The 10,128-nt window shown below is 39.5% G+C and overlaps 2 protein-coding genes across 2 annotated transcripts; both read left to right on the forward strand.

The window, feature by feature from the left end:
• The first annotated feature begins 2,921 nt into the window (after nucleotides 1-2,921).
• LOC133769508 (olfactory receptor 4F21-like) lies at nucleotides 2,922-3,857 on the forward strand. Its single transcript, XM_062204721.1, has one exon. The coding sequence runs from the start codon at nucleotides 2,922-2,924 to the stop codon at nucleotides 3,855-3,857; it is 936 nt and encodes a 311-aa protein (XP_062060705.1).
• A 5,332-nt stretch (nucleotides 3,858-9,189) lies between these two features.
• On the forward strand, nucleotides 9,190-10,128 carry LOC133770540 (olfactory receptor 4K17-like). The gene has a single exon (XM_062206618.1). It carries the CDS (start codon nucleotides 9,190-9,192, stop codon nucleotides 10,126-10,128), a length of 939 nt encoding a protein of 312 aa, XP_062062602.1.

Consider the following 10,128-nt stretch of genomic DNA (forward strand, 5'->3'; position numbering starts at 1 on the left):
ACGGACAGTTTACAGCAGAATTCCACACCCTAGGAAAAATCGCTGTTCCTCCACAAGCTCCCAGACACCAGGGTTGAAGAAGAGTGGTTTCTACAAGCCGGGTAATTCACCTTGCTATTTTCTAATTTTTCTCAAATGTTAGCTATTCCACCTCCTGATCAAAGCAGTAAACTCAATCCTTAAAATTAATAGGGTGAAGTAACCCAGTCTGAAGAGAAGCAGTGTTATTGAACTGATTTGAGTATTAACATGAACTTCCATTGGTATCACTATTGGCCATTTAAATGTATTTGGGTCTCAATTCTCTATGTAGAATACAATGCCTTGTTTAAAATTCTAATTTTTCTTGGTCTTCTCAAAATCAAGAATCGGATTGGAAGTCATTCCTGGTAGGAAAGCTATCTTGGAGGATTTGGTACCAGGTGGACCTCATTGTATATCCAGTCTGTCCATATTATATCTATATGACATGAGAAAATTAGGCTTTCCCATCTGAAAAATGGAAATAAACATTAAGATTATTAAAATTTAATGTTTAATGGCCGGCGCCATGGCTCAACAGGCTAATCCTCCGCCTAGCGGCACCGGCACACCCGGTTCTAGTCCCGGTCGGGGCGCCGGATTCTGTCCCAGTTGCCCCTCTTCCAGGCCAGCTCTCTGCTATGGCCCAGGAATGCAGTGGAGGATTGCCCAAGTGCTTGGACCCTGCACCCCATGGGAGACCAGGAGAAGCACCTGGCTCCTGCCTTCGGATCAGCGCAGTGTGCCAGCCACAGCGGCCATTGGAGGGTGAACCAACAGCAAAGGAAGACCTTTCTCTCTGTCTCTCTCTCTCTCTCACTGTCCACTCTGCCTGTCAAAAAAAAATAATAATGTTTATAAGTTCTTAATACAGACATAGTACATAAGTGTGCTAGTCAAGCAACATTTTAAAGATCCAGATTCTAAGCTTAAAAAGTAAAAGAAAAAGAACAAATACAAAAGAGATGAAGAAAGAAAATAATAAAAGGAGTAAAAAGGAAAGAAGGAAAGAAAGAGGAAAGAGTTAGTGGGCTGGAGAGAGGACGGGGAGGGAGCGGAGGGGGAAGAGAGGGATCAGCAAGGGAAGCTCAGAAACTTTGTTGTCTCATAGAAATCAATGTAAATGATACGGTAAAATACTTTAAGAGCAAATGAACTTAGAATTTGAATTTTCTCCTTGAATAACCACAAGAAGTAGGTAGTTTTCACATCCATCACACAAACTGGTCTCCAGAAGAAAAGCCGTCTTGTCAGTGAAGTGGCCAATCAATGTACAGAGTTGATACTGGTCGTTACTTCCAAGTCTTGCTCTGACTGATTTCATTTGTACAGATAAAAACTACTCATCAGTCAGTGTCGTGAACAACAATAACAGAGTATCAGAAAGGGAGGACTTTATTTGGGTTTTTCATCCCTTGTAGTTGCTGCCTTGAACCCGAGCATGCACACACAGGGAGGACAAGGATGTCAGACTTTGCTTTTATAGCACCCACACCTGTAACTATCCTTCTCTCTCCTTTTTTTGTTCCTTACCATCTATTCCCATTTTGTCTTCCCTTTTCTGTTGTTATTTGTCTGTACTTAATTCCTTTTCACTCATTATGTAATATCCTTAAGGTCTTATTTTCACAGGTAAATTACAATATGATATGAACATAAAATTATTCAATAGACATTCTCTTTGCTAGGTGACAAATCATGAACCACCATCTCTGTCTCTCTTGCCCTTTCTCTCAATATTAGAGCATGAAATAAAAGTAGTATCTATGTCTTGGTTACTGATCCCACTGATACAACTAGGGAAACCATATTACCTTTCTTTGTCCAGAAGAATTCAATTGCTGTTCCTAATATGTCCCTTTCCTATTCAGAATAGGCAGTACTTTTTACCATTAAAAATGTGTCAGTTTTGTGTGAATAATTTTAACTATAAAGATCAATGTTTGAATTATGATCATAAACTGTCAAGAGTTAAGCATCATAAATACTGATTTGTACAATTGATTTCCATAATAAACTGCACAATCAGAAATGAAATATACACAGAGGCAAAATGAGGGAAAATGTGTTTAACATTTTTTGGTCTATAAATCTCTTTTTCATCAGTGGAATATGAAATTTAGATAAGAAGAATTTACATACTAGAAAAGGAAAATTAATGTGTGAATAATTTCTATCTAATATTATTAGGATAAGAAAACAAATAGATACATAAGCAGGGAAAATATCTACATATTCTTTATTGTAAAAACAAACACGGCAAAAGAAAAACTCCAGTAATGGAATCAGAAAGCAAAAACAGGGGCCCGTGTTGTGGAGTAACAGGTTAAGTGGCTGCCTCCAGTGCCTGCATTCCATATTGGTGCCCTTTGAGTCCTGGCTGCTCCTCTTCTGATCCAGCTCCCTGCTGATGCACCTGGGAAGGCAGCAGAAGATGGCTCAAGCGCTTGGATTCCCACACATGAAAGACCTGAATGAAGCTCCTGGTTCCTGGCTTCAGCCTGGCCCATTCCCAGCCATTGTGGCTATTTGTGGAGTGGTCCAGCGTATGGAAGAACTCTCTATATCTCTCTCTGTCCTTTTATCTCTCTCTCTCTTTCCAAACTCTGCTTTCAAATAAATAAAAGGAGGGAAAAAAGGAACAACTAATACATTGTCATCTAATACTCATGTGTCCATAACTTTCTATCACTTTTTAATCTAATCACTGTCCTAAATACTATGATTCTATTTCTTTCTTCCTACTTTGCTGTCCAATCCAATGCTTTCTAACTCTTGGATATGTAACTTACAGAATAATCCAGAAGCATAAGTAGGAAACATAGAGTAGTACTGCTGATAATGACCTTTTGTAATTCTCCATCCACAGGTGGTCTGAAATCACTCCTGTTTACAAGTCAATGGACGGCCTGAATGACTCCATAGTCTCTGAGTTTGTGTTGCTGGGACTCACCACTTCTTGGGGAACTAAGGCTTTTCTCATGTTGACATTCTCCTTGCTCTACATAGGAATCATCCTGGGAAATCTCTTCATTGTCTTCTTGGTCATTGCTGATTCTTACTTGCATTCTCCTATGTACTTCCTGCTGGCCAACCTGTCCCTCATCGATGTGGGCCTTTCCACTACTGCAGTTCCCAAGATGATCTCAGACCTTTTAAGTGAATATAAAGCAATCTCCTTCCAAAGCTGTATGACACAGATATGCTTCATCCACATCATGGGAGGAGTGGAAATGGTGCTGCTCATAGCCATGGCGTTTGACAGGTACACAGCAATCTGTAAGCCTCTTCACTATCTGAACATCATGAGCCCTAAAAGATGTGTTTTATTCGTTGTCATTGGCTGGGTAACTGGAGTTGTCCATGCGATGTCTCAATTTGCTTTTGTGATTAACTTGCCTTTCTGTGGGCCCAATAAAATAGACAGCTTTTACTGTGACTTTCCTAGGATAATTAAACTTGCATGTACAGATGGGGCCAAGTTTGAGTTTGTTGTTGCTGCCAACAGTGGCTTCATGACAGCAGGAACCTTCTTCCTGCTAATCCTTTCCTACATCTTCATTTTGGCCACCGTCTGGAAACATTCTGCAGGGGACTTATCCAAGGCACTTGTCACGTTGTCAGCTCACATCACGGTGGTCGTACTTTTCTTCACTCCGTGCATTTTTCTCTACATGTGGCCTTTCCCCACATCATCACTTGACAAATACTTGTTCATTGTTGATTTTGCTGTCACCCCCATCTTGAATCCTATCATCTATACACTAAGGAACAAAGATATAAAGATAGCAGTACAAAGGTTGAGCAAACAGGAGTATTTTGTCAGAAAGTTCTGATGAAATCTGATTTGGAGCTCAAATTGACAACCCCTCCAAGTATCTGCCATTTGACATGGCCACCTGGCCATTACCTCAATGTACAAATGAATGTTTCTACCACTGCTACAGAGCATTTATTAATTGTTTTACTACTATCCAAAATATAAATATACTGTGATATAAATTATTTTAGCTGGTAGCAAAAATACCTATAAATAATGTTCATGATTCAACTTGTGCTTATTTGGCCAAACAAAGGGTTATATAATATTTCTTCTTTTTCCCATAAAGTTTCCAAATAAATTTCAAATTTACTTTCATGAAGGTCAAGTATTATTACATCATTATTCATTTGTTTAAAAAAAAATGGATGAGCCTGGTAGAAATTATGCTAAATGAAATGAGCCAGGCACAGAAAGAAAAATACTGTATGATCTGACTTTTGCAAAAAAAGAAAGAAAGAAAGAAATGCTGGTTAAATAGAGATAAAATGCAACAGTGGTTACAAGAGCAGGGAAAGGAAGAAGGGAAGTCAATAGAGAGAAGTAGGCTGAACGTTACCAACTTCCAGTTAAATATGAGGAGAAGTCTAGAGAAGGATATGCCACATGAGAACTTCAGTTGGTACAATGATGTTGCAGGCTGAAAATTTGCTAAAATATTTCAGAAGCTCATATCATAAAAGCTCTTACCATACACATCTGTGTAAGATGATAGATATATTAACCATTCTATAGATATCATTTCACTATATAGTGTATATGAAATCATAATGTTGTATACCAAATATATATAATAAAATTATTTTTAAAAAGGAAAGGCAAAACTGTAGGAACAGAAAAGACACCTGGGATTGTCTAGGTCAGGGCAATCCTGTGTGACTGACTATAGGGGAGAAAGACACTACAGAGGAGAGGGATAGAGACAGTAATGTACCAGAGAAAAGAGACAAATAGGACATAATAACTGTACTTTTCTTTTCACATGAAATTAATTAAATTTAAAATAGCAAACAAAATTCATAAAGAAAAAAATCTTCATTGATACGTGTTAATGGTAATCCCTTAGATCTACAAGACTTATGTTCCAAGGAATGCAGGGAGTGCCTAAAACTTCAGATAGGACCAACCCTATATAAGCCACACTTTCCTATATACACATATGAATAGTTTGATTTATAAATCGAACAGCCATAACAATATGCTGTAGTAAAAGTTATGTGACTGTAACTCAACACCCCCCTCTCTCTCCCTCCCTCCCTCTCTCTCTCCCTCTCTCTTTCTCCCTCTCCCTCTCCCTCTCTCCCTTCCTCCCTCCCTCCCTCTCTCCCTCCTTCCCTCCCTCCCTCTCTCCCTCTCTTCTTCTCTCCCTCTCCCCCTCTCCCTTCCTCCCTCCCTCCCTCCCTCTCCCTGTCCCTCTCTCCCTCCCTCCCTCCCTCCCTCTCAACATCTTGCACAGTACTCACCCTTCTTCTTCCAGACCACATCTGACCATAGGTAACTGAAACTGGAAAACAAAACCTCAGAGGATACTGTGTGTGCACTGCTCATTATTCACAGAAACTTTGGCTTGGCGGTTATTACATCCAAGAGCCAACAAGAGGAGAGGGAAAATGAAGGAGGCCTGCAAAATTTACCATCAATGTATTTTTGAATCTTATTATATGTATTGATAGATTATTTCTTCAATAAAAATTAGAATATAACATTCTTTTATCTTTTCAGTACTTAGAGATATGTTCATAAAACATAGTAGTTTTACACTCAAGATACTAATTTCCAAGCATCTTCTCAAGGAATACTGAGAAGATTATATCCAATGTTATTCTGAGACACAGGAAGCAGAAAATCAAGTTGGCCTTTAAGTCAAGATCACAGTAGCCACACACCAGCGCTAATTGGGCTGTAACCTGCTCATTTAAACAATTCATTCTACGTCTGCTAGGACTAGAGCTGACATCATGACTCAGTTTATGATATGATAGGTTAGAAGAGTGTTATATCTTCCTAACAAATATAATAACAAAAACACTTCAACAGCTTTATTCAGGTAAAAGTGATATACAATAATTACATGTAGTTAATACATGTATTCATGATAGGCACTATCTTGTACAACAGATCTTCATAATCTAATCATCTGGAAAAGCTGAATCATTATAATCACTTAATGCCTCCCTGTTCCCCTTCCCCAGCCTTTGAAAACCATTACTGTGGTTCTCCTTCTGTAAGTCTGACTGCTTTGGATAGCTCGTGGAAGTGAAATCGTGTAGCATTTGTCTTTCCTGTGACTGGCTCATTTCACTTAGTTTGAGGTTCTTAAGATTCATCCATGTTGTTCCAAATGGCAGCATTTCCTCTTTTACAGTTGTAAAAGTTACTCAATATCTGAAGGGCAGAAAGAGATTTCCCATCCATCAGTTCACTCTCCTAATCCTGCAACAGCCCAGTCAGAGACAGGAGCCAAGAGTTCTCCACAGGTGTTCCACGTGTCTGAGGGACCCACGTATCTGAGCCGTCATCCGCCTCCTCTCAAGGTACTCGTCAGCAGGAGCGAGGAGGTGGGAGGCAGAGTGGAGCCACAGTGCAAACCCAGGCACTTTGACATGGGCTCTGGGTGTCCCAAACGTCATGGTCCCTGCTGCACCAAGTTCCTCCCCTGCATCTGTTAATGTGAAGTGATATTCCACTTTACCATATTTTCAATTCATCTGTTCATGAACACTAAGTAGTTCCCATATCTTGGCTATTCGGAATAATACTGCAATGAACATTAATGATTATTATTGAATTAATGAATATTAATTATTTTTAATGCAATGAATACAAGTGTGCAGGTATCTGTCCGATGGACTGATTTCATTTCCTTTAGAAATATAACCCGTGGTGGGATTCCTGGGTCACAGGATAGCTCTATTTATCAATGTTTAAAAGCACTTGCTCATTTATTTATTTGAAAGGCATAATGACAGAGACAGAGAGAGAGAGATACTTACCATAGCTGTTCACTACTAAATACCTGTAACAGTTGTGCTTAAGCCAGACAGAAGCCAGGACCCAGGGACTCCATCCAGATCTCCCACATGGAGGGCAAGAACCAAAGTCGTTGAGCCATCATTCACTGCCTGCCAGGCACACTAGCAGGAAGTTGGATAGGAAGTACAGAGTAGCCAGATGGAACCAGGCGCTCTGATACCAGATGTCGGAGTCCTAAGAAGTGATTTAATTCACTGTGCCCACAGTGCCCACAGCAAGAAGAATTTTCACTGTTTTCTATATCTGTTGCAGCTTAACGTCAGAAGGTTCCAAATTTGACATCCTAGCCAATGCTAATTTTATTTATTTATTTATTTATTTGAGAGAGAGACAGAGACAGAAAGACTGATAGCTCCCATATGCAGTTTCACTCCTCCAATGCCACCAGTGGCCTTGGATCATGCCCAGCAGATGACCAAAACCAAGACTCACAAATTCAATCCAGGCCCCTCAGGTGGGTGGCAGGAAGCAGGAAGCAGGTCACTGCTGCCCTGCCGGGTTCTCATCCACAGGGCGCAGGGGCAATGGGCAGAGCCAGGGATTGAACCCAAGCACTGCCACCAGGTAGTCAACCAGCATCTTAACCACTACTCGGCCAACACTTTGTTTTCTGTTTATGCTTCCTTATCTTACGTGTATAGCTGCATTTAACTAAGTGGAAGCTTTTGTTGAAAAGGGTCAAGTACTACACAATATCGTCAAGTCAGAGAAAGGGAGAAGCTAAGGATCCCTGAGGAGCATGAAAGCAAGTCTTTCTGAACACTTGGCCCCATTTAAAACAAAGAGCTGGAAGGTCTCCAGCCCAGAGACTACTGTCTGCGGTATGCAGCTTTATATTGCATGGAATGAGATAGTCATCGCCAACACCGCTTACTGCAGAAAACAAATTGGACCTCACTTCAGACTTCAGGGAATCTGAGTGAGCTTAGTCAGCCAAGAAGCAGCTGGTGTCAGTCTCCTGTAGGGTAGGTGTATTACAAGCTATCTGGTTTTAACTTCACTTTCCATCCCATCCACTGGTTTAACAATATTTTCAGTTTAGCATTTTTCAATACCTGTATTATTAGTGAATGTTACTTAGTTTCTATGATTACCAAAAATATAAGATTTCTCTCCCAACTAATCCCAGAGACTTCAGTAGTCCTTAAAGCAGAGTTTCACACACTAATAAAAAACAGTCTTATATGCTTTCAGATACACATGTTGGGAAAGAATGGTTTTTAGAGACCAGTTATCTCTGCCTGTTATCTTTTTCTTTTTGCATTTTGGCTGTTCTATTTTTTGATCAAAGTAGTAAACACAGACAAAATCAATAATTAACATTAATAAGACAATATAGTCTCAAGGCTAATGATGATGTTGAATTATTTGAATATAAATGTGAACTAATTGTTATTGGTTTTTTAATTTATTTATTTCTGAGAGCTGTGTGTATCTGAAATGTAGCATTAGATTTGGGGGCTTTATCCAGTCTGATAAGTACATATCCTCAAAATATATTTTATGACTACTAACGATGTCTTTCTGATCTCTTGCAGGAGGGGCAGATTCAAGAACTTGAGAAACTTTTTATGTAGAACATTTATTACCACATTTTTAATCATCATATTAATTTTTGACAATAAAAATTATACTTCTAAATAAGTCACTCAGAGAAATGCAAATGTCATATGACCTCACTCCACCGAGGAATCTTTAATAAAATGTGATCTGACAGAAGTTAAAAGTATAATGTTGGTTACCAAAGGCTGAGGAGGGAAGAGAGGAAAAGGCTGATTAAAGTCTACAAGGTTATAGCTGGAGAGGAGTGAAGAGTCCTGGGGCTCTATTGTACAGTAACGTGAGATCAGATATTAGTGTGCTATGTATTTCTCTAAAAGAAAGAAAACTAGAAGACAGAGTTTTGCATTTTTTTCCATAAATAAATGTTAAATGTTTGAAGAGTTAAATGTACTTACGCTAACCATGTTACAACATATATATCTAGCAAAACACAACACAGTACTCCATTAATATGTATTTTTGTATGTCTGTTAAAATTTTTAAATTTAAAAAAATTTCTTAAATGAGTCAAGATAAAGTATTTCTTATGAATAAAATATTTATCTGATCTTCTATAGTTAGTTTTTCTTATCCACAATGTTGTGCACACATCTACATCCAAGATAAACTGATTTGCGATTTTGAGTTTAGTGCAATGCCAACATTTCAGTAAATATCTGCTCTCTAGTTCCTGATCATTAAGTTCTTGCTTCTGTTCCAGAAGCCCTTATTCATCTCTTTGTATTTGGGTCCCAGTAGCACACATTCTGTAAATGGAAGAAGCAAACCAATCAGTGGTGTCTGAGTTTATTTTTCAGGGACTTTGTGACTCACAGGAGCTCCAAGCAATCCTCCTACTGCCATTTTCTATACTCTACCTAATGACAGTTTTGGGCAACCTCTTTGTCGTGCTGTTAATCATCACTGACCACAATCTCCATTCCCCCATGTACTTCCTCTTAGCTAATCTCTCCTTTGTAGACTCATGCCTTTCCTCAGTGACCACCCCTAAACTGATCACAGACCTCCTGAAGGATGATAAGACCATTTCCTTTGGGGGCTGCATGGCCCAGATTCTCTGTGTGCATTTCTTTGGAGGGGGTGAGATGGTTCTTCTGGTGACAATGGCCTATGACCGTTATGTGGCCATCTGCAAGCCACTCCATTACTCCAGCATCATGGACAGACAGAAGTGCACCTGGCTGGTTTTGACATCGTGGATCATTGGCTTTGTTCACGCTATGAGCCAACTGGCTATGATCTTGGAGCTGCCTTTCTGTGGACCTACAGTAGTGGACAGCTTTTTTTGTGATATTCCTTTGGTGATCAAACTAGCCTGTATGGATACCGATACTTTAAGAATAGTTATAAACGCAGACAGTGGGCTTTTGGCAACAGCTTGCTTCATTCTCGTGCTGATCTCCTATACTTATATCCTGTTTACCATCCATCTTAATGCTAAAGATGGTGCATCGAAGGCCCTCTCTACCTGTACTTCTCACATCACAGTGGTGGTGCTGTTCTTTGGACCCTGCATCTTCATCTACCTGTGGCCAGTAAGTATCACCTGGGTGAACAAGTTTCTGGCTGTGTTTTATACTGTAATCACACCTTTCATGAATCCAGCCATTTACACACTAAGAAATAAAGAGATTAAGAATGCCATAAAGAGGCTGACAAATCAGCATGTGAACTCAAGGGATAATTGTTAG

The sequence above is a fragment of the Lepus europaeus genome, chromosome 11 (assembly GCF_033115175.1).
Source record: "Lepus europaeus isolate LE1 chromosome 11, mLepTim1.pri, whole genome shotgun sequence".
Lineage (NCBI taxonomy): Eukaryota > Metazoa > Chordata > Mammalia > Lagomorpha > Leporidae > Lepus > Lepus europaeus.